Source organism: Amblyomma mixtum, chromosome 8, assembly GCF_055824585.1.
Source record: "Amblyomma mixtum isolate Tamu chromosome 8, ASM5582458v1, whole genome shotgun sequence".
Classification (NCBI taxonomy): domain Eukaryota; kingdom Metazoa; phylum Arthropoda; class Arachnida; order Ixodida; family Ixodidae; genus Amblyomma; species Amblyomma mixtum.
In genome coordinates, this window is record NC_143019.1 from 10885327 (window position 1) to 10910400 (window position 25074).

Below are 25074 nucleotides of genomic sequence, written 5' to 3' on the forward strand. Positions count from 1 at the left end.
AGGAAAAACGCCAACGGCAATGAACACAACGAACGCCGACGGCCTATGGCTTCAGCGCGCGTTTCTGGCACAACCTTGTCAATGCCTGCAGCCACATGTCTCTCTCATATCACCCCACGTACTTATAAGCACGATTCAGGCGTCCAATGAGCCAGGAGGAGGTGAAGCGACCGCGGCTTCGGCCGCTTATCTGTTTTTTCAGCCAGCGTCCGCTTCGGCGGACGCGGTTGTTGCTGCGACGCGCGTCTAATCTTTTCTTTTTCTCTTTTCTCTGATATTTTAACTCCCCTCTATCTGCACGTGCAGCGGTGGTGGCTCGGCAAGAGCCAGTAGGCAGGCCCGTGCAATTTCCTTTTCATCCTTCTCTCAGTCGCAACAACAACAACGTCCACTGAACGAGGGAGCCATTATGCGCACTTCCTTTCCTTAAAACGATCAGAATGTAAAACGTTGTCGACGCCAAGAACCCCGCGAACACAGGGCCAAGGTCTTGGCTAAAAATATGAAAAGCAGAAAGCCGATGATGTAGCCTATGTGGACGCAACAAGCGGGAAGCATGGAGCGGCAGTATCGGCAGTGGTAGGTGGAGATTGCACCCCCAAAATCACGGCCTCGTTGCACACCCGAGACGCAACGACGGCCGAAGAAGTTGCTATAGCGCTCGCTTGCGTCGGTACCCGAGCGCATATAGTTATTAGCGACAGCAAAACAGCCTTACGAAGTTTTGCAAGAGGCAGAATTTCAGAGGAAGCCAAGCGCATCCTGACCTGGCAACGAGGCTGCGCACGAGATCTCTACTACCGAGCGGCCGTATGGCAACCCGAATGCAGAAGATTTAAAAGATAGCATAGCCGCATATAACGAGCCTACTGAACAATATAAATCACATAGAAGGACATTTCCACCCCCGGATCGGTCTCTCCCCAACATGAGGTGCGTATCTGAAGGAGGTTACAAGCTGGAAAATACATCTGCCCAGTCTGGGTCTACTTGACACAGACCAGGGATGAAAACGACGCGAAATGTAAGAAATGCGAAAAAAGGGGCACTCTTGATCACAAAATTTGGGAATGCGTCGATTCCCCGGGCGCCGGCATAAACATTAACAGTAGAGAAGCCTGGGAAGTTTTGCTGCGGAGCGAAGACCCCGCCATCCAGCAACAAGTCACCCGCCTGGCGGCTGAGGCCGTGAAGCAACATTGTAACTTCACTAGTCCTTAGTCTGCGGTGCACCCCTACCCGCGTACCAGGCCTGCTTGCCGGGACCGGGGATCGGAGGGCACCTTCTCGGCGGATCAATAAAAGTTTCATTCATTCATTCATTCATTCATTCATTCATTCATTCATTCATTCATTCATTCATTCATTCATTCATTCATTCATTCATTCATTCATTATTAAGAAACTCAACGCAGCAGAAGTACCATGCTGAATGAGAAAAATGCAAGCAAACATGTTAGATCAGGAAACAAAATTTTAGCATTACCGTTTTCTTTTACACATTGTAATTATGAAACAGTTTTTCAAAAGTAAAATATCTTTATAGAATATATAAACTTACTGGCCATTTTACTTTCAAGAGGAACAAAATTCCACGTTTTTCTCCCATTGTACTGTATCAGGCGCTGAGCGCAAAAATTGCGAGTGACAGGTAAATTGAAGTTTACATTACTAGCATTTCTCGAGTTTCTGGTGGCCGCAATTATCCCTCTCCTACGGCACCTCATTGTTTTTTTTTCTTCTTTCACTCCCACCTTCCTCCCTTCCCTCACGGCGCGGTTAAGGTGCCATCAAGAATTGAGACAGTTAATCGCCATTTACTTTCCTCAAAAACCAATTTTCAACTTACGGAGACGGAAGCAGGGCTTCTGATAAACGGTCTCCAGCTGTGGCGCGTAGGGAAGGGCGATTTAATCCAGAAGTCAAAGCCGATGCGCGGCTTGTCATTGGTCCTCCATTTGAGAGGCCTTTCAGGTGTCGGCGATGAATCGCCAGGTACCTGCATCTTCTATGCTTCGTCGCTCCAAACGCAGACGCTTCCGGTGACGCCGGTAGCAGAGACTCGGACGTGACGCTTAAGAGACGCTGCTTTGTGGTTGGGCCTTTTTTGTGCACTTTGTGGCCGAGTTTGTGCACTGCCGTGTACATGTCTCGCTTGGCTCCATGCGGCTGAGCCACTTTTGACACTGGAATGGTATGACCCGGTCAGCAGCAGTTGACGTGTATTTTTCTCATTACATTTTGTATTGTAAACACGCCACAAAATTGAGCAATATTTAAATACGTTTGAAGAATATTTGTACTAGTAGAGTCCTGACAGCCATGGAAGCAGGTGGATCACAACGAAAGACCTGGGCAGTAAGTTCAAAGGGAAGACTACGGCGCCGAAGCCGCAGCACAGTCTTATGAGCCGCTTGATGAGCCATCCCTGGATGAAGCTGCGGGAAGGAAAAAGTCAGAGAAGAGAATCGGTGAAATTTGTCTCTCGTGTTTGTAACGTTATCAGGAGAAACAACAAATCGAATAATTCAAGCCAGGTTGCTTTCCTTCATGAAGCCACGGACATATCAAGCCTTCCTTGAGGTGAACTAAAGGCTGGCCTTACTCCTACTTGGGTCTTCACACCGCTGGACTAAACGGTACAGCACTTTTGAGCAAATTACTAGAGAAGCGCTTATCAGCATGAAATACTGAAATTATCGGTATTATTCGTTCTCAATGACTGCATTAAGCTCCCGGTTTATACTTACTTTACATCTATATCCTTCGAAAGATTTACTGCGGAAAACTTCCTGACTTTTCGCTTTCTTTTTGCGGAGGGGTATGGGAAGGAACATGAGCAATATAAACTGGTTTGGTTTTGGTTTTATGGGGTTTAACGTCCCAAAGCGACTAAGGCTATGAGAGACGCCGTAGTGGAGGGCTCCGGAAATTTCGACCACCCGGGGTTCTTTAACGTGCACTGACATCGCACAGTACACGGGCCTCGAATTTCTCCTCCAAAGAAATTCAGCCGCCGCGGCCGGGATCGAACCCGCGTCTTTCGGGCCAGCAGCCGAGCACCATAGCCACTGAGCCACCGCGGCGGCGCAATGTAAACTGTGCTGACCGGTATGAGGGGTTCTCGAGAGCATATCCAGAATGGATATGTAATGCAGCAGAGCCCGAAGTGGGCGCTTTCACGGACCCAATGCCATGACTTCGCGTGAGTGTAGCCGTTGCTATTTTGTCCCGGAGGAAGGGCGAGGAGTTTTTTCAGTTTTGCGGCAATCACTGACGATAAGCATTGGACTAATCACATGCATTACATAGCCAGTCACCAAGCCAGTCATCATAGCCAGTCAGATTTTTATGCCTGCGGACAAGCTTTAAAACAAAAGTCAGGCAGCAGTTGAACTTTGCGGAACCGAGTTTCATGCAGGTAAAGCTACATAGGCATGATTAAACATAGCGTATCTTTGGTACACCTTTCATTGTTTCTTAATCCCCCCCCCCCCACTTCACAGCCGCTTATTCATCTTCATTGATTGTCTTGATGGAGACAAAGACTGATCGATGGTCAGTAGCGCACAGCTCTGGTTATATATACCCCATACCTGACGTCACGACTGCGAATTGAATCACGTGACACAACGTGATTACCACGTGGCTTTCTTACTGCCTCTGACAACTTGCAATGTCAATGTCAAAGTTCGAGATCAAATTTCAAGCGCAGATATCAAGGTCAAAGAACAAGGTCAGAGTTGAACGTCAAAGTTCAAGGTCAAAGGTGGTTCCTTAAGTGGACCACACACGGTTAGGTACATGTGGATAGCAACACTAGCCATGACTTATCTCAAGGTTGTTTCAAGGTAATCCGGAGGCTCACGGCGGTATGCGTCCCAGCTGTAGTAGTGTTGTAGCTTTCGCTACAAAAGCAGCAAAGGCCAGACCTCTGCGAGTGCGGTCATTTAAGCGACACTAGCGTTCTCAACTAACGTGGCGAGGCCGTGGTCCCCAAGGAGGCAGGGTAACTTGTAGGCGAGCCGATGCCACCCGCGTTGGCTGGGTAGGCAACGCGCTGATGCGGGACCGCCACAACACCAGCTCGTTTAGCAGTCGCACGCCTCAGGGCGCGCTCGTGGGCGCGGCGCATGGATTCTTGGCCGCGGTACACAGTTCTGGAAGGAATCGTATGCTCTTTAGGGACACGCACCATTTTATTGCGAAAGCAATACTACTTGCACATTCAAGCCTTCGCGTGACCCGGCCGCAGTTACGTTTGACCTTTAGCGGAGTTAATATGGGCGACCAACTCGCTCCTTCAGATAGCCCGGCTTCAGTTACGCCGCTCCGCGCACCTGTGGCGCTACTGCCACTTTGACGTCATACCAGCTGTAGATTGTGGGCGACCAACTCGCTCCTTCAGACAGCCCGGCTGCAGTTACGGTGTGTGTTTGCCGCGCTGCGCACCTGTGGCGCTACTGCCACTGTGACGTCATACCAGGTGTAGATTGTTTTCTTTCTCTCAGTCGCAACATCATCAAAAACAAAATATAAAAAGATTACCGAAGACGCTTTGAGTCGTCGCGCAGCGGCGGCCGGTAGCCACGCGTGACCTGCAGACGCGGCGCACTGCGTTCCTTCAGTTGGAGGGGCTGCGCTTTTGCTTTCGCAACCTACCAGGCTTAACCAAAGCTAAACCCCCGCCAGTTTTTTGCAGCGGTGACTGCTTATGCAAAACATCCACCAAAACTCCCCGTCATTCGGATTCCCGCATTGCCAAAGCTTCGAGACGCACAACCTTGCACTAGAATCGCGGAAAAAATTGACACTACCTTGCACAACGAACCAGCGCGGAAGGTATGGGGAGAGGGGTGAAAACTCCGACCCCACCTACACGTAACCCGCAGCTTACTCGTCGTGCAAAAAAAAATTACGGTGGCCGCTTAAGAATCCCGTGAATGCGAAAGCATCTTTTGACCTAAAGGCCTTTGGCCTAAAGTGTTTTGCACAGAAGACATTTACTCTGAAGGCCTTCAACCTAATGGCCTTTGACATGGATGCTTTCATTGACGTTTTCATTAATGACCCTCTAATTATTTAGTAATATTATTTATCATTCCAAAGTCTACCGCTCTCACTATCATTAACTATAACTATCTGACTACTACTGCCTCGTGTAATGCCTTCGCTTCTTTGTCTGTGATCACCAATGGCTATCTTATGGCCTGCTGCTGACGGCATGCGAGACCATGGTGACGTCATGAGGCTTTAGTACCACTTGGTCAAAGCTGCCGAGGTTCTTTGCTGATGAGCTATATGATGCTTCCGCATTAAAAAAAAAAAAAACAATGGTTCCGTCTCACTTTTGGGTGTACTTTCTCAAACGCGCCGTCTGAATTTGTTTTAAGAAAGGAAAGGCAACGGTAACTCTCCCCCTTCTCAATGCACATCAACCCGTTCAACCATCCCGTATGAGAGGGAACCACCCACGGCTGTGGCTCAGTGGTTAGGGTGCTCGTCTACTGAGCCGGGGTACCCGGGTTCGAACGCGACCGTAGCGGCCGCGTTTCAATGGAAGCGATATGCAAGAAGCGCCCGTGTGCTGTGCGATGTCAGTGCACGTTAAAGGTCCCCAGATGGTCAAAATTATTAATGCGAGAGCTTTATATAGGCTATGAGGAGAAAAATCTGGAGTTGTTGTTCAAGTTGTTCACGCCAGACGGTCCAAAATCCCACGCGACCTCTGCATCATCAGGAAGGAAAAGGAATTTCTGGGTAGTTTAGCATTGCTGAGCACGAAATGTGCGGAAACCACGATTTTTTTCAGGCGGAAACCACCGTCACGTACCTCAAAGCGCGATTGTGGTGCCCAGGGAACCAGTTTTGCGCCTTTCCTCTTCTCAAAATTCAACTGAGACTACAACAACGTTCTCAACGCCAACGCCAGTGAACCCAATGAACGCCGGCGGCCTATTACTCCAGTGCCGCATTTATGCCACGATGCTGCCAACGCCAACCCCATTGTACCCCCTAAATTTCTTCTACTGAATTGCTTGTACAAAGCTGCGACAGTTTTCGCTGTAAAGCAATTGACGAATTGATGAAAGACACTGAGCTTGCATATCTTTTAAGGGGTCCAAACAGTTATATAGAGGGCACTGAAGACAAGCTGTGAATGCGAAGGCGCTGACTTCTTTTTAATAATCCACAAATTCACTCTATCCATCTTTAATTTATCCTAATCCACGTAATCCAACTTAATCCCTCACAGTTCACCGCGATCCAGCAGAATTCACTTTTAACCCACCGCAATAGGGGATATTCAAAATTCCGCAAGTGTGCATTCCCGCATAACGTTGCCCAAAACAAGATGGCTGACCATGCATTTCCAGCTTAAACAAAGCAAGAAAGAATAGTTTTTCGTTTGATTCTTCAAAAATATGTTTCTCACATTCTATCCACACCCTTAGCACCTGTCCTGTAGCCCTCGTTACTTTTTTATAGAGAATTCGGCCATCTTGTGTTTGGCAACATAGTTATGTGGAAAAGCGCACTTGCGGAATTTTGAATATCCCGTATTCAAACTAATCCAACCTAATTCAACTTACACTTTTACGCCTCCGAAATCTGTCAGGTTCCACCTGCAACCTACCACATTATGTAGACGTAGCAGGCCCATCGCCCACGGGATTTTACACGGCCGCTGTCGTTCACCAGGAAATGCACGTTGATGGACTCTCTTTTCGAGCCCCGAATTCAATGCGAGCCGAGGAAGTAGCGATAGCGCTTGCTGCCGCCCACGCCAATTCGAGAATCATCATTACGGACTCCCGAAAAGCATGTGATCATTACTTGGCAGGGGATATCTCCCCCTTAGCTGCTTGCATTCTAAGACGGACTGCCACTGATCCAACACCCAAAAGAATCATTTGGGCTCCTGGCCACCAGGGCTTACGAGGTAATGAGGCCGCTGACGCGGCTGCCCGAGCGCTTACTCACCGGGCTCCTCATCCCAGCTCTTCTGGCTCGGAGACTAACCAGCCGCTGCTGCGATTCAAGGAAATTATAACGCATTATAGCGACATCCACCGCCTTTTCCCGGCCCCTGCAAAGGGGCTGAGTAAGACGGAGGAGCGCCTGCAGACAGGTACTCTACTCTGTCCTGCAATCTTAAAGCATTACGATCCTAACACGGATGGGCGATGCCCACACTGTGGGGAGACCTGTGATATCTTCCACATGGTGTGGGCATGTACTCAAAATCCCCACCTCCCCCCTTCCCCTACCCCTTCCAGAGAGGCATGGGAGACTGCCCTTCTCAACTGCTCCTCGCTTGAGTCCCAAAGGGCTCTGGTGAAACGGGCTAGAGACGGGGCATTGTCATGCGGTGTCCCGGACTAGGGACGCCGACCATGTAGCGGGGTCACTCTGTGGCTCCCAAACTCTATTTCAGTAATTAAAAGTTTTCACCACCACCACCAGTACAACTTCATGATCAGCTAAATCTACAATGTAGGTGGAACAAGCTAGGAAATACAACAAAACATTGTGAGCGTTAAAATTAAGAGCGAAGAGCTTTGCGGTGGCTACGAACGCGTACGTCAAAGTACACGCCGCTGGTAAATCGCACGCACTTGTAGTATTTGTCGTATATCTTGGTGAGTGTCTTGATCTGCGACCGCACGGAGCCGGCGAGCGATGAAAGGAGCAGGATGAACAGGGCCAGGAGCACGACGGCCGCCATTATCTCGACGTTGTGGGCTCGCAGCGTCGTGAACATGGAGTCTGCGCACCCCCGCAAGTGTATGACCTGCTCGCTTGCGGTCAGGGTAAAACGACTGAGTTTACGGACATCAAGACGCAATCTGCAAAGGTCCCCAGTTAAAGATGCTGCTTAGCGGTGCTCACTAACAAGGTAAAAGACCCGGCGGACCGCCAGCAACTGTGACACTTTAGACGGGCCAACTTTCTCTAGTTTATCTTTCTCAGATGTTCTTCAAGCCATCTAAACTCGATGACTACTTAATCATAATCAGTCTCACCTCCACCAGCGGGCTCACGTCTACTGCAGGAGAAAGGCTTCCCCCATCTATCTACACTGCAGCGAAGGGCGATTAGAACACTACATGAAGAAAATGTACACCCTCTAATCTTAATGGGAACACAAAATATCCGACCTCTTCACGAAATATACATACAGATTCTCTGAAGTACCAAGCAATTACAGCCCATTTGTTAGTCGCTATATAAATAGACATACTGGTCACAATTTGCGTATGACATCATGAAATTAGGAAACTATGTAACAATTATCCAGACATTCTCGAGATCGCAAAAACATGTAGACGTCTGAGAACTTTCAAACACAGAATACAACCTCTCTTCACTCCAAATCGAAGGCCAAACACGCATGCATAATGATTTCTAATTGCAAAGTTATTGTGCCCGGATTTATGTTTGTGTACAAAGTGTTAACAATAACATGTGTTTCTTTTTGAACTTGTCACATGCTTGCTGTGCATTTTTGTACGGTGATGATTATTATATCCCATTGTATGTGTACTGTCTACATGTATTTTGCAACCGCTGCTGTTGCTCCCAGTAGGGTCAGGGCCTCGTCAGGAGACTAATTACCTCCTTTTGTCCTTCCACACGGGCAGTACCATGTATTGCCCATAAATAAATAAATAAATAAATAAATAAATAAATAAATAAATAAATAAATAAATAAATAAAAATCTCTGCCTCTCCCGTAACCGAGAGTAGACTGTAAGCATGAAATGTTTACGGGCCTAATGTCATCTCGGTGGACACCCGAACCGCACCGTACAGGAAGGGAGGAACGCCACCACCCGTTCAGCGCGATGCCTTGCCATTTGAACGCAAGGTTTTTTTGAGGAAAGGAAAAGGCGGAGTAATTCTCTGCCATCTCGGTGGACACCCGAACCGCACCGTAAAGGAAGGGAGGAACGCCACCACCCGTTCGGCGCGATGCCTTGCCCTTTGAACGCAGCGCTTCTCCCCCGGGCCCCTGTCCGCCTGCGCAGCTTTGCTTCGATGCGCGAAGCCCCTAGGAGATCACGTACGACAACGAAGTGTATCGTGGCATTTATGTGCTTTTTGCACGCGTTATTAGAAATCGGAAATTATAATTCCGTGCATTATCAAACGCACAGCGACTGATATCTTGATAAACATTGAGAAGGCACTGGCAGCAGTTATTTTTTGTGACTCCTTTGGAGACCAACCGGCGCTTGCATACCGGTCGCGTAGGAGGGCTTACAGAGTCTCGTTAATTCTCGTTAAGTCTCGTACGGTGCCCGGATGTTCTCGTTTCAGAGCCCGGATGACTGGAATTCAGTGCCCGGATGACTGGAATTCAGTGCCCGGATGAGTGGATTTCAATGCCCGGATGAGTGGATTTCAATGACCGGATGAGTGGATCTCGGTCTCGGCGTGACGTCACCACACTGCCGACAACGGGGGCTAAAAGCATTTCATGCTTAATAAATCTCCTACAAATCCTTCCTGCGCCACATCCGGCCGACCCTGTCCAGGATGACTTCAGTATGCTTTAGAAACTTAGCACGGGCCTATAGGAATAAATGGAAGCACATGAGATAATTTCTGCGTTTCCATATCTTCGGCCCTCGTGATGGTGGTCACTTTCAAAGGTGAGTAACCAACTCGACCAAGTTTCTGCATTACTTGAATTCCTAATTATATCTCCCTATACCCGACTTCGCCCCGCTACCACGTTTATCTGCGCTTGGAATCCATGACAGTGCTCTAAATCCCTGCATTGCCACTACATGTTTTTAGAAGGATGAAGCGTTAATGGGGAAATAAAAATTCTAATAAATCTTTGAATAAACAGTTATGGTGAGCACTTAAGGTCGTTAAGTGCTAGGAATGCGAAAGCATCCTTTAACGTAAAGAACTTAACAATAGATGCCTTCAATCTAAAAAACCTTTAACCGGAAGGCATTTACCTTGAAGGGCTTCACCTTAAAGGCATTTAACCTACATGACATTGACCCAAAAACCTTTAACCCAAAGACCTTTACACTAAATGAATTTACCTCTTAGGCTTTCACTCTGAACGCGTCTTATCTAAAGGCCTTTATCACAATTGTGATTATTGACCCTTATAAAAATTTAGTAATTTCCCCTACCGTTTCAAAGCTACCATTATCACTATAACTATCATTATCACTAATTATCCCTATTGTCGTGGCTAGTCGTTGCTTCATTGCCTATGACCAACAATTACTGCTTTAAGGTCTACTGTCGATTACAAGAGAGACCATAGTAACGTCATGAGGTTTTGATACTACTTTTCATGCCTAATTAACGCCCCAGGTTTCAAGTCATGTGCTGACTAGCGTTACCCAGGGCTCGGTTCTTAGGCGTCGTTTCCTACTTCACATACTGATATTGAGCAAGATATTTTCGTAAAAATCCTATTTGTAGACGACTATCAGCTGTACTCTTAAATAGAAAGTGCGTTGGAGGAAATATTGTTATATAATACATTTCAGAAGGTTGTTGGCTGATGTGAGGATTTGCAAATTCGGTTAATTTTAAAAACAAACTCATGTTCCTTACTCACTTGAAAAATTAGCTCAGATTCAATTTATGAGCTAAAACCAATTTTATATCTCAAACAAGGTAATGCAAACCCTTGGAATGGGGATAACCCACAACCTAAAGTATTGCCACATTGATAAAGTGGCCACTAATTCCAGGCGATATTGTTTTTACTGAAGACAGCATTAAAACTGCGCAGATGTTCGTTTCGCTTTCTAGCTTATGACACTATCACAGGAGAGTCCTCGAGAAGTCATGCGTGGCCCTTTCACGAAAACTAAGATCAAAGCGCTTGCAAGGGGCAGCAAAAGGCCACTTCGTTTAATCGAAAACAACTTCTGGCAAAACTTCGGTAGGAAGGCGCTTAACACGAGCTATCTCACTAGCACAAAGTTTTGGAGTCCTTGAACTAAAATAAGCTTTTAAATTTGAGTTACAATGTTACTCTCTCTCACATAACTTTCCTCTATATGTGCCCCCAGGGAGAGGATTCAAAAGTCAATGACACGATTCAACGTAAAAAAAACAACAACAACAGAGCAATACCAGTTTGAAAAACGATTATGGCTGGAGGAGCGGTGAGGTGGCGACAGTATCGTCATCGCTGCCGGAGAGCAAGCTAGAGACACTGGAAAATTCAGCAAGCGTAGCAGGCGCGCCAGTGTGTCGGGTGGCAGGATGAAGCAATGAATGAATGAATGAATGAATGAATGAATGAATGAATGAATGAATGAATGAATGAATGAATGAAAACTCTACAGTCGCGAGAGGGAATCGAGGCCGTGGCGGAGCACCCTTAAAAATTTTTTTTTAGACAGTCTACAGATTGTCCCACTTCTGTCTGCAGTCTATACACTCTCAACAGAAAATCCTATAGACTAGTCCATGGGCAATACAAATGCTATAGACAGACTATAGACAATCAGTAGATCTATGGCCGTACACTTTTAGTAGATGTCTGTCCATAGACAGCCTATAGACTATGAATAGACAAAAATAAATATCTATAGGAAGGCAATAGAGTCTATAAGAAGTCTATAGACCATTTTTATAAGGGCAAACGGAGCAGCTGGGCTGTCGGCTGCATTGCGTCACTAGCTACTGCCGCAGCCAAACGGCTCGCGTCTTTAACTGGCAGTCTCTCTAGATGTGCTTTGGATGTCGTCTTCATGAACTTTCATCCTTGCGCAGGGGATCCAGAACACACCGCTATCGCATTGCCCTCTTAAGGTGACCTAAAAGGTCTATAAGTCTATAGTCTATAGAGCAACGCCAATTTGGAAAGCCATGAAGGATTTGGATTTAATTTTTCTAACTCCTAAACAAAATCCTCGCACCTTCCATGCGTCCCTTTCTGCCATTTTCAGCACTCCGCGCCCGCAGAGTCGGCTGTGCGCCAGAAGAGGCACGGGAAGCTCCGTGGTGGTGCCGTGCTCGTCTACACTTCCATGCAGGGCCCCGTCTGAGGAGACTTGCTTGCAGCACGAGTACGGTACGCTGCACCTTTCCGCGCTGGGGTTGCTGCTGTTGCAGGCGAAGTATGGGTTTGCGTGCCAGTCTCGGTAGCCGTCTGTAGACATGCCGCAGCATTGCAAAGACTTCTGCAAGTAGTCGATGACCTGCGCACAAAGTGGCGGTGCGTGAAGTATTGTACGCGTCTAGGTTTAAGGCGAATTTCTGAACTATTAGCTTGTAATTAATCATTAGCATCCGTCGGAGGAGAGAAAGAAGACTTGAAAGAAAAGTTTAAAGATTTGTCAAAACGGCGGTCGAGGAAGAATTCGTCCTGGTCCGCGGCTCGAACCCAGGACCACAGCAGTGTTTCTGGCAGCGTCGCTCTACCAACTAAAATAATCCGGACGGCTATCAGACGTTAGGACAAAGTCGAGGCGGCCCGGAACTTCGAATGCAGAGTTTGTGAATAAACTTTACTGTCTTTTTTTCGAAGCCGTATGGATGCTATTGAGGAGTCACTCCTTTGATTGAAATCTATACCACATTGGGAAATTCTCCTAAATGTTTTGCTCTCAACAGATGTGCACTCGCTTATCATTTCGGAACACTTTCTTTGGGCTTTGAGTGAACCTAAGGGCTGTACATGAGCCCTGAAAGGATACCAGACGGTAGTGTCATTGTTCGCGCCCGCAGTACGTACAGTTTTGGTCAAAAGTCTTAAGGCCAAAGGCTTTTCTCTTCAACCCCATAATAGAGCCATTATGGCACTATAAAAGACCAAAGGACCTTGAAATGCTGTAGGTACGAATTGCGCACAAGAGACACACACACATGAAAAAAAGAAAACACACGAGGGAGACTGAAAGGGGAGACACGAGGGAGACTTTCAGTCTCCCTCGTGTGTTTTTTTTTTCCTGTGTGTGTGTCTTTTGTGCGCAATTCGTACCTACAACAATATGCACCAACTCGCCCCACAAAAAGTTCTTAACGACCTTGAAATGCTGTCAGAAGGTTTCCACTAGATGTAGAGAAGCTTCCTGCTTGACTTACGCAGTATAGAAGTTGTCCACTCGGCACAAAATCTTAAGCACGGACCGTGCATATTTTCCCGCGAAATATTTAGTCCGTCACTTGTGGCGAGAATGGCGTCGCTATCGTTGGGTGAACACATCAGGCGTTCATCTCGTAGTCACATTACAATACGTAGACGTTACGCCGCCGTCACATGACCAGTAATACGTGACCACGTGACCACTACTGCAGGGTCACGTGATCAGTGATGTCACCGGCAGCGAGGGGCCCTGCGAGCGCGCTTCGCACATGTGGAGCGTCTTCATTTCATCACCAGAAGCGAGAGCACAAAAACTGCTCCAGTAACACGCTGTAATGAGAAAAGCATAGTCTTAAAAGCAATTTTTTTTCTTGCGGACTCAATCGCTTCACAGCACTAATTTAATCAGAAACGCAGCACCTTTTCCCGCAAGTGCGATCAGCACCTGTACTTTCGTACTTTCTGCATTTTTTTTGCTGAAATTACGCGTCAATACAACCTTCGGCTGCCCGAATATTCACATGGGGTACCAAATGAAAACAAGTCGTTTCCTGTTTCAGCGAGTGTTTTTGTAGGATGATAATGATTTAATTTTTGAGAACCAAAGCTGCAGTTTCGCCAAGGAGTGTTGCGGCTGAATTTGTTGGCAGCTCGGATGGTTTGCAGACGCAACTGGCCACGAGCATTAAAGCCCAGAGGTGTGGGGTACGAGGAAAGCGGAAAGCTGGCTCCCACCGAAAGCACTGACGATTTATCTCCAAGCCATTGCTGATCCCCAAGGGACTGAAATCGCTAGGTGACTTAGGCAATGACGATTTAACCCCGCGTCTCCAACTGATACGAAATGGGGTCATGCACGTTTAATACTCTGCACTCAGTGATTTGGTTTGGTTTATTAGGGTTTAACGTCCCAAAGCAACTCAGGCTATGAGAGACGCCGTAGTGAAGGGCCCCGGAAATTTTGACCACCTGGAGTTCTTTTAACGTGCACTGACATCGCACAGTACACGGGCCTCTAGAATTTCGCCTCCATCGAAATTCGACCTCCGCGGCCGGGATCGAACCTGCGTCTTTCGGGTCAGCAGCCGAGCACCATAACCACTGAGCCACCACGGCGGCACTCTCAGTGATTTCATCGAACTATTTACGCATTTATGACAGATGTCTCAAGCTTAGCGGGTAACGCACAATCACCTGATGGTAGTCCGCCTTGTCTCTGTAGTGAACGACGAAGTCCTCGGTGACATGCGCAGTGAGCATGCTTCGAGCCATGAAGGGAATGCCGGCGACCAGCACAGCGGCGAAGAGGGCCAGCACCGTGAGCCCATTCATCACAACGGAGTAGGCCTTTAGCAGGCAGATGTTCTGCCGGAGTGCGCCCAGGAGGCCCAGCGTGGCCGTGAGGAAGAGCGAGCCCGAGACAACCATGAGCACGGTGTCCAAGTTCAGCAGCAGCGTGGCTAGGAACGAGCTGCGCGCCGACGAGGGCACCTCGGTCTCGTCCTTCTCGAATGTGGCGTACAGGCTGGCCAAGAATACCACGGCGGAACCTGGACACCAAAAGGGCAGTTGTCGATCAACATCTCCGTTTACTACTCCACACTGAGTATCTATGAGTTTCTGCTTACCATTTTACATTTAAGCATATTGATGAAAAAATAGCTCTAAAATATAACGGTGAAACCATCCAGCGCTCCATTTCTCATAAATTTCTGGGAGTTTTGTTCAAAGAAAACTTGAACTGGTCAAATCATATCGACAGCCTAAAAACCAGTATTGTGAGATCTATCGGTATTATTAATAAGTTAAGAAACCTACTACGCCAACAACTGAAAATACAGCTGTATTACAGTCTAGTGCATTCACGCCTTCAATACTGTTTATCCGTTTGGGGAACTACAACGAAAACCAACTTAGATAGGTTATATACATTACAGAAACGAATAGTACGCATTATAGAAAATGCACCTTACAGGACTTATTCTGCCCCACTTTTCACGATTAACAATGTGCTAACAATCGAAAACCTGGTAAACAGAAAAACTGCAATTGCCATATTCCGCGCAGTCCAGCTTATTGAAACTGAATTTTTCCAGACATATCTGCTAAAGGAACACAGCTACAACACAAGGTGGACAGCTTACCACACATGCAAAATACGCACAAATTATGGCATGCAAAAGCAATCCTTTGTTACACCAGATTTGTTAAATCGTCACCCAGCCATCATGACAATTGTAAATCAATCATCGTCCATAGGGGTTTTCAAAAAGAAGTTGAATTCCTACTTAATGTTATAGTTGAAAGGACTTGATTTGGTACATTTCTTGCTTTTTGAGTGCCAGTTTCTCACCTTCGCATGACGTTTTGTATCGCTGCATGTTTTTCGTTTTTTTTTTTCACCTATCCTTCAGTGCCTGCAACCGTTTTCATGTCCGCATTTTCTTTTTTTTTCCCTTCACCGTATGCTGAGGTGTTGTGTGTATTGAGAGGCTGACACTCGTCAGGCATCCATGCCTTTTTGACAGCCTCTTAGACAGACCTGCACATTTGTGTCTCGTCTGCCTGAAATAAAACTTTCGAAACTTTCAACTGCTAAGGAGACACATAAGAATCTTATCAGGGGCTGTACTTTGTAATATGCCGCTACGATGTATCAATACATCGCCATTTCCGGGTATATTTTCTGCCACTTCCTTCTACTAACATAAATAAACATGCGTTAGAGATTTGAAACTGGCAGTATTGTGCGAGACAGAGCAAACATACCGACAATTAGGAGGAAATTGCAGACGCAGAGAGGCAACAGGTAGACGGCGCTGACATCGTAGATGGTGGTCGTGGAGATCTCCTTCGGATGTCCGCTCATGGGCGAGGAGCTCAAGGAGCGCGTGGGCACCTGCTGCCGCTTTCTAGACGCCTGTGCCGGCGATGACAGCGCGTAATCTGCAGCCTTGGCATAGCGAGGAGGGTGCGGGTACGCCGTGAACGTTGCGAACTCAGGATTTTGCGCAGCTGCGAATGGTCACGTCCATTAGGAATGACGTTGTATTTTCGACCAAGAGTGAAATGGCATCACATGCTCTGATGAAAAATAATAAGCACCGGGGATACCGGCTAACGTTCACTGCTGAACGCATTGTTTTCGGTGAAAAAAAAAAACGCAGCTTTGTTCGCAGAAAATGCTTGCAACGCGTCTATTCCACCGGTGCATTTAATTGTAACTGGCACCTGTGGTATAGGCTAATAGGACGAACGAACACGCTAATAAATGCGCTGTTCGATTTGTTGAAGGCGTAATTCCCTTCTGCCTATGTCACGTTCTACGAAACATGGCATTTGAGTTTCTATGTCGCAGCTGATGTTGCATCAGGGAATTGGATGCAAACCGCTTCCGAGCGCTAGATGACTTGCGGCGAGAGGCGTCTCCACTGTTTCGCTCTGCTTGAGTTGTCAAATGAGAACAATTTGTTCTGCATAAGAGCATTTGTGAGCCCCAGATAAGGTAAAAAGTTTCACATGGGGCCAAATATTTTTCTGTTGACGGGGCAGGCCCTAGTGTCCTATTACATATAAAAAAAAAACCGCAGCACACTAATGTAAACGTTCTGCTTTATGTTGGAATCTAAAATTCTTGTTCCGACAACTTGTCCAAAAACAATGTTTTTAAGGTTATCATCTCTGATATGGCCTTCTCTGATATGGTCATGCTGGGTCCCAAAGTGGGCGCCATCATGCGGGCGGGTTGACGAGTGGCGAAGCACCCGCTGACACTTTACGCCCCCGTCAGAGGAAGATACTCAAGTTGCCTTTACGTTTGCTTTTTAATGAGAGCATAGTAGCGGTAAATTCTCTAGATCTGCGGCGAAGTTCACATGTACAGAGTCGGGTGTCGGCTAGTAAAATGACAGTGCGTTGAGTAGCGCCACTCTTTCGGGCTTACCTTCTCTGGGTGAGAAATGATGCAAGGGCGGGCTGTGCATCCGCAAAATCAGTTTGAGACCCCGGTGGCCTGATGTCGCGGGTGGCTGCAGCTCTCCCTGCGATGGCCTCACGGGCCGGACCTCGCTGCAGTCACCGGCCGACATTGAGGGCACTCCGCAATGAATCAGCAAGAGCAGGTTCTGCAGCATTGGATGCGAGTTCTCTTAAAGAGATCAGTGATGCTCCAACTGGGAAGGGGAGCTGCATGCGAGGACAATCAATTACATACAAGGGACAGCGACTGAAAGCGGTGGTCACCTCTTCTTCTTGTTCTTCTTCATCCTCTTAAGAATGGCACATACCCACATGGGGGGATCGGTTAAGGTGTAGTGGCATAAACAAGGAAATTTTTATACACGATTGCGACATAATATTGGAGTCAAGCGTGAATTCTGAAAAATGTATCGATGAAAAAACGACAGAAGAATATTTAAAGTTAAATAACCAATAACATTTTGGTGAAAAAAAAAGCTCCAAGAATTTTAAAATAGTTAGAAAATCAACCTAAGAGTTGAATTATGTAATCATGGAAAATCCCACAAATTGAACCCGATGCAAATTCTTTACCGCTCGCCCCAAACGATAATAATACCGGCAGAGATAACGAAAGCCCTAACCTGGAGAGAGGGACCTCCATGTAAATCTTTCCCTGATGTGCGAACTTTGGACAGTAGAGAAGGAAATGGCCTACAGATTCAATGTCCCCGCATGAGTCGCACAGGCTAGTCGGTGACCACCCACATCTGTATAGATATAAATTTAAACTGGGAATCCTGCACCGCAACCGCCTCTTCAACCATGCTTCTTCTTCTTCTGTATATCTGGGATGACTATTGATCAGAATGATGATCACTGCATGAATAGTAGAATGCAATGACATTCGGTTCTTTATCAAGAAGAGGCGGAAAAGCTCTAACAAAGCATCTTTTTTCAGGCACAAAATAAAAACTAGAAATATTAAATTTGAGAAAGAAACAAGCCATCGAATGCAGGTAACAACTTGAGCTCAGTGTAACATCCAGTAGAAATGCCCCGAAAGAGAGAGAGAAAGTGAGAGAGAGGCTTTAAGGAATAGCGAAGAGGTCTGCCTGGTTGTTACCCTAGCATGCTACTACAGGAAATGCCCAGAATAACATATTAAACACGTTGTCTTCGACATACTCATGCTCGCACACACATACACTCGAAAGCATCTCCACTGGGTGTGCACAGTTCGCTGTAGGAACTGAGCGAAGCACAGAAAGCTGGACATTTGATTCGCCACCGAAACACGGGAGCTGGACGAGCCCTTCTCAATCTTCTACGCCAGCCCGTGTCAGACACCCACTTAACGCAGAAAACCGTAGCACTGCCACTTACAAAACGGGCCATAATACTGGTAGCTCTATTTAAAAAAAAAATTAACATGCACCAAGAACAGATCATGTCCAAGCGGCGCGCGCAATTCCAAGAACTTACTCAGGAATTAGGGGTGGACCCTCACGTCTTGTATACGTATGTGGCACCCTACACAACCAGACGCCATCAGAGTCGAGGTGTCGGACGAAACAGGCGGAATTCAAGTCAATGGCTTCATCAGGGGTTCGAACTCGACATAAACCATGAAAGAGGCCCCCACTGCACTTGCGATGCGACAACTGTACCAAAATCACGCTACTGAAGCGGAGAAAGAAATGCGCAATAAAATTACGCTATAGAAACCGTCATCACCGACTGGCCAGCAGCATGCCGCATATATGCATCGGGTACCCTATCCGCACAGGCAAGGCACATTAAACTCTACCGCCACGCCAGCAACCTTCCCCTTGTTCACAATGTTTGGGCCCCGGGCAATGCCCGTCTCTGTAACAATGAGCGCGCAGACACGTTCGCCCGAGATCTGACCAGCCAAGCATCAGCGGAGGAAGAGGATTGAGCAGCTTGCATAAGCCGGACTGCAGACAAAGAAAACAATAAGGGGTCACAGACCCTCCTGCGGGGCATCGAAGCTCAGAACCACTCACATGAACTTAACCTAGTACTACAAATCAAATGAAGAGCACTTCCACCACCCCACAAAACCATCAATGGGGCTCCAGACTCTGACGTACCTAACTTTTTTCACAACTACCTTTTCTCCCACTCGCAATACCCAGAATGCTGTCTGCAGTGGAGCAATCGAAAACCAACTCAGCGTGGTAGTTCCTGAACCGACCAGGAGAGGAAACACCTGTCTCCCACCCTTCATTATCTTTCATGGAGGCTGCCCTGTACGGCTGAGACCCGGGCGACCCTCAATCACTGATCGAGCGGGCGCGCCTTACCGCCTCAGCCATCGGGGTCCTGCATTGAGGACTGCGCTAATCACGGACGGATGTTTTTAAAAATATTTTTGCCACCACCTACTAATACTGCAGAATAAGGGCGATAGAAGAGGACCTTACCTTCTTGCCTTGCGTGATAATGAAAACTTAATTAAAATCGAGAGAAAGGGGCATAGCATGAAAAAGAGAAGGAAATAAATTTTAATAAAGATGAAAACGGGAAAAAGGTTCAGGAGAAGAAAGCACACAAGAGATTTGTTAGGCCCTCCACCAAACGCCCTATTGGTGTCCAATAAAGTCTTTTCTTCTTCTTTCTCCTCTTCGGTTCTCAAAGCCTGTTTATGCGTAGGTAAATTTAGTAAATGTAAGCTAAATGTAAGTCCTGCTTAACTGCTAACGTTGCCTACACTGGAAAATACTCTGTACCGAAGGTCCCTGCTTGGATGTCTTGATCTGTAGGCGCTTGCTTCTGTCTCTGTGCCAATATGTGGTATGTGAACACGGGTTATATTTGTTGACACCTAATATAAGCGTAAGCGCTTCTGAATAACAACCTTTAACTGTGACAGACAGCAGTAGCCATCCAAATGTTCAGTTTAAGGACTGAACATCTTCACCGCACATTGGACATTTAAGCTTCAGCACTGAGGACAATCTATGCGTCATCATACCCCTTCTTCAAGCTTGTTACAGATGCTGACGAGCAAACTGAGTCCCTGATGCCATCGCTTTATCAGATAGCACTGTGAACTGTCGGAGCGTAAGTACCAGAGCTTCGAATGAAGATGCATAGAGCAGTTTTCTGCGCTCCTGGTTGTTAACAGCAGCCTTTTCGACTAGTTATATCTTCGCGCCACTGGTAGTGTATGTCATCTTCCGGTGCTTCAGCAACCCCGTTCGGTATGCGGACATAGGAAAGCGAGAGGCACACGCGGCAGCGCAGAGGAGAATTTTTGCGTCTATATACAGAGCCTCTGTTTTGCAGCTTAAAATCTGGTTTCAAGCGCGACCTTGTGGTGATTTGCTCTGGCTTTTGAGACCATACGTCAATGTTTTTTTTATCGCAAATTTGACGCTGGCGCCCCGAAAAGAAAAAACTGCAACCTGATTGCGACGGAAAATTTGTCGAGGCTTTGAGTCCTGGCTAACCAACGACCTCAAAACCGATGTTCCCCCCACGACGTGTTTCTTGACATTCTAGAGCTAGGGAGAAAGCAGAAGGAATCGAGAAATATGTGATTATTTATTACTGGAAAAATTTCCTTCTTGAATACAATTCAGACTAGCAGTATATGTGTGCAGAAAACAATGGTGACAGTTGCACTATCTTCACTCTCAGCAAAACATATACGTACCGAAATTTAAAGAAACAAATCACTATGTTTTTGAGAAAGACTTTGGTTCACAGTTTAGGAGCTTGCGATGTGATTGATTTATTGTTCTTGAAGGCAAAATGGGACGCAAGAAACTGCCACTGGAGAAAAAACGCTGTTTGTTTCACGGAGCAAAAAGTTGGTCCCTCGCTGTACAGTTTAGAAGTATCACCTGCAGAGTTCACAACTTCCGCACAGAACCAACAAATAGAACCACTTCTGGTTCATTGGTCTTGATAAAAAACATGAATGGATGGTCTACTATGAATCGGGTAGGAGGAGGACCAACCATGGCGCAGCACATCATTAATGCCATCCCTGTCGCGGCCGCTGCCTCCGTGCCCTCTTCGTCAACTTCTACAAACGCCTTGTGGACAACGTCCGAGACCGCCGGGCTGCCGCTCTCGAAGATCCCTGAGAGGTCTGCACTGTCAGGTGTGAACATGTCCCTAATTCCGAGGGCCTTTAGCATGTTGTTCAGACCGATGCTGTGTTCGAGCTTAAACTTAGGAACAGTGAGCTCAATACTGCTGTCTATCTTCATGCTTCCAAAAAGCTCGCTCAGTCTGCGTTGGGAGAGTTGCTTCTCGAGAAAAGAAAGACCTTCAACCTCATCTGGAAGGAGTAAGACCATGGACATCTTCAGACCCATGTACGGCATCTCCAAAGCTCTGGCCTTCAACTCCTTGGAGTGGCCTATCTTGTAGCTCTCACGTTCTTGGTACATCATGTCTATTCGAACGGTTTTCTTGGAGTCTAAATGGAAGTCCTGCGGCCTCGTGTCGTTTGCCTCGAAAGGCGTCTCCCAAAATCCTTTGAAGTAGATGGCATTCAGCAGAATCATCACAGTTGTAGCGTCTACGCTCCCCGGGGCTAGAAGATCTTGGATCTTAGACGCGGTCTGTTCAGACACCCATGCATTGGCTTCAAGCCTAACAGCTTCGTGGCCGCTCTTAAAGTCAGCAGACTTTATAGTTGCCCCGTACGAATTTTCTAGAAGCGTTCGGTACGACGTCTGCACCGAGAACTCTTGAGCACTGTAAATCCGGTTAGCGACGTGAAAGACTACATGCGGCGCGAAACTTGACAGGTTAGCTAGGAATTTGGAGAAATTTTCGTGAACTTTGTCCTTGTTGCCTTTGACGTCAAGCAAAGCGGAGATTTCATCGGCTGTATTTTTGCGTGCTCCGACGAGAACCATTGAGAGGGCCACTGCAATGCTGAATGGCGAGCAGAAGATGTTTTCCCTCTGCTTGTTTTCCGTTTGCAGTTGCTTGTAGAGTTGGACAGAAAAGGTGAGAACAGAGTCTGTCAGTGCTCGCGATATGTCTGGACGAGATCTAGAGGGGAAGGAAAATAGGTAAATTATGTGCCGGTAACAAAGAACCTAGTAAAAATCTGGAGAACAAAAATAAAAAGGCGATAAATGCGGTGTCTGGAGGAGAATGAATTCGAGTGAGTGAATTCGTCTAAAAGAGTTGGCACGGAGGCTAATGAAATCGTAACGAAGGAACGTTAATACAGATTGGAGTATAGAAAGGGGAAAATTGCAAGAGTAAGCATATCTCTGGTTGTATTGGAATAGCAGACGAAAATGGGCGGGAGACACTATATTACCTGAGGTTATACCATAGCTGGAAAACAGCTGTCCTTACACTAGAAAAAAAATAATTGAAAAGTACGGCTGACATGTTTCTGTCCGACAACATGGTGTGTGTACACATTACTCTGACATAATTTTTCATTCAGAGATAGCGCATACTGAAGAGTGAGTAGTACCAAGATATATCCGGACTTCAGGCAGAAAGATGAGCAAAAATATTCAGATGAGCAATAAGTCCTTTTTCCGACTGGGTTTTTATATTCTGAGCCTTACTTTATCATCTGAGTGATACTGTGATAATGGTCTATTGTCGAGTACTGTTCATAAAATTCTACCTGGTTCCTTAGTTGGTTAAAGTCCAAAGTGGTCCGATTGTATTAGCAATAACTGTTGTGAGCACCTTGTGGGAAACGAAGAGAAAGCTCATCGGTCAGTAATTATCAAAGTTCTTAACATCCCCTTTGTTGTGGACTGAGATTCTGTTCCCTTTTTTCCACGATTCCAGTTCACTCGAGGTCGTGAGGCATTGCGTATACTAGGTGACCAGTTTCTCTATAAATAACCAGTTACGCCAATCTAACGTCTATGCTATGCAAAGCACTTCTACCATCTGAAATGAAGTTGTCGAAGCCCTCCTTCGAGCCCAGTATTCAATGGGGCGGGACAAGCACCTCGCGAATTGAGAACTACGATACGCCCACTGTGCTGACTCTCACGCCTATTTGAAACAGTATGTCGTGGGCTTGTTGATGAGAACACTGAACGAGAGGGAATCTAAGTCCATAAATGGCGGTTCTAGTACGACTGACCTCGAACGTGAGGGCCGCTGCTTCCTGCATGATTCTCCCTGCGTCTTTGTGGCCATTTCTCATAGCGATGACGATGCAGTTTGTAATGCGTGGTGAAGTACCACTTGGTAGGCAAGAAAAACGATTATCGTAAAAATAAATCGCCAGAAAGTGTCACAAAAAACGAGTGTAAACTATTTTATTTTTCTGTAAACCTTATGCTTTACGAAAAAGAAGGGGAATTGACAAAAATTAATAGGAATGCGAGAAAAAAAAAGGCTATTCCGATGTTTTCATCGTCGTCTTGTGTAGCTTGTGGAAATTTGAACGATTTATTGTCCTTTTATTTTGGCCTATGTTGAAGATATTGAGAAAATTTGAATTTTCAACTTTCCTTTTCTTGTTTTTGCTTGCTGATGAGTTTGGATTGCCTCCTGGCTCTGGTATCACAAGGTCTAGACAATCTTCTCTGCATCGAGATGCCACTAAGGCAGAAGAAGACTTTGAAAAAAAAAAAGCGTTTGTATCTAACTTTCCATGTTTACGGGATTCAGTTGAGGTGGTGCGGAAGTAGTCTAAATAAAAAGGCATAAAAAATTTCTCAGTACTTGCTTATAACCGGTTTACGCTGGTTGCGAGTGGTGCTTGCATTCCGAATGCTTAGCGCCGGGCTCAGTGCTAGCGCAAACAGGAAATATTTGTTGAAATAAATTTTATTTTGAGCTTTCTGTTGCACTTATTACCCACTTGCCATGGTCTCGTATTGAGAGAAGCAGCACAGTGAATGATATATAATGTTATCAGTGAGCTTTTCAGAATGAAGTATTAGGGATTATATCCAACTTATAGAGCGCCGACGTCGAATATAGGTGCTGCGCAGTGAGAGAGAGTGGCAAAGCTTGGTGAAATTTCGAATGCTTCTTATCCATACCACAGAATCCCGTCATAATTTGGCATAATATTCAGGTTTCATATTTAAAAGTTTGAACATGACCCATTGATCAACTGTAGCAGCCAAAAAATCGTTCGTTGAAGACGCCAAAATGACCTGAATATTTTGCAAAGAAATAAAATGCAGAGAAATTAAAAGCAAGCCAGGACGTTATTCAGTGGGTTTGTTTTAAACGAATCGCACTGCAATGGGCGATGCGAAAATTATTCTTTCTACCATAATCAGTTTCTTGGACGTTTCTTAGCAGGATGAGCAACTTTCTATGCTGTAGTGCTCATGAAGATCGTAATCACGTCTCTGGTCATCCAAGATTTACTCAGCCTACCTGGCAGCTGCTTGAACAAAAACGAGCAGAAAGATTACTCTTCCGTAGCGAATAATCTATGCATCTAGTAAAAAACGGTACCGCTCTGTCTACACGGCAGAAATAATATTTCGCATCCTAAGTGCTTGTTCCGTAAGTAAGGGGGTTTAAAGCTGCAAACATGCGTGTTCCCTATGAGGGACGCAAGTTCGTCTAGTAAATGTTCACTCTCGGGTAATGACTGGTGCTAATTGGCATCCGAAATTCCCGCAGGACTTGAATGACTGCAAACTCGCGGTGGTGACCTACATGCCTCGGCACACCACCTACGTGGAGGGAATAATTTTCTGCAAGCTCGTTGAGGGTTTTGCCGTCTGTTTCGCGGTGTATCGGCCACAAAGTGGACAGAGAGTTCCTTGGTGACGCTATGAGTCAGCAACTCGTGAAGGCATCTTTCCCCAGGTGATCAATAATAAAAGCTGCGAAAAGGGTCTGTTTGTTTAGATACACTGCAGACAGCGCTGATGGCGACAGTTCGTGCAGGCGGCGCAAATAAAAGCGCGTGTAGCGTGACATTGTCTGTAACAACAAAGGACCTTGCGACACCTGTAAACATACATCGACATTTACTCCCGGAATTTAGGTTCTTTTCTCTTGCCACGTTGAGACCGAGCGAAGCTCTTCTG

General features: G+C 46.4%; 2 protein-coding genes across 2 annotated transcripts; both read right to left on the bottom strand.

The window, feature by feature from the left end:
* Positions 1–1855: 1855 nt before the first annotated feature.
* Positions 1856–17214, bottom strand: LOC149331306 (uncharacterized). Its single transcript, XM_089556445.1, has 6 exons — positions 17025–17214; positions 15851–16096; positions 14276–14631; positions 11913–12194; positions 7620–7795; positions 1856–4160 (listed from the first exon to the last, which is right to left on the bottom strand). Exons 1-6 carry the CDS (start codon positions 17212–17214, stop codon positions 3974–3976), a joined length of 1437 nt encoding a protein of 478 aa, XP_089412571.1. The 3' UTR covers positions 1856–3973.
* Positions 17215–20922: 3708 nt separating this feature from the next.
* On the bottom strand, positions 20923–23209 carry LOC149331307 (iris-like). Its single transcript, XM_089555449.1, has 2 exons — positions 23154–23209; positions 20923–22081 (listed from the first exon to the last, which is right to left on the bottom strand). Exons 1-2 carry the CDS (start codon positions 23207–23209, stop codon positions 20923–20925), a joined length of 1215 nt encoding a protein of 404 aa, XP_089411575.1.
* Positions 23210–25074: the final 1865 nt, after the last annotated feature.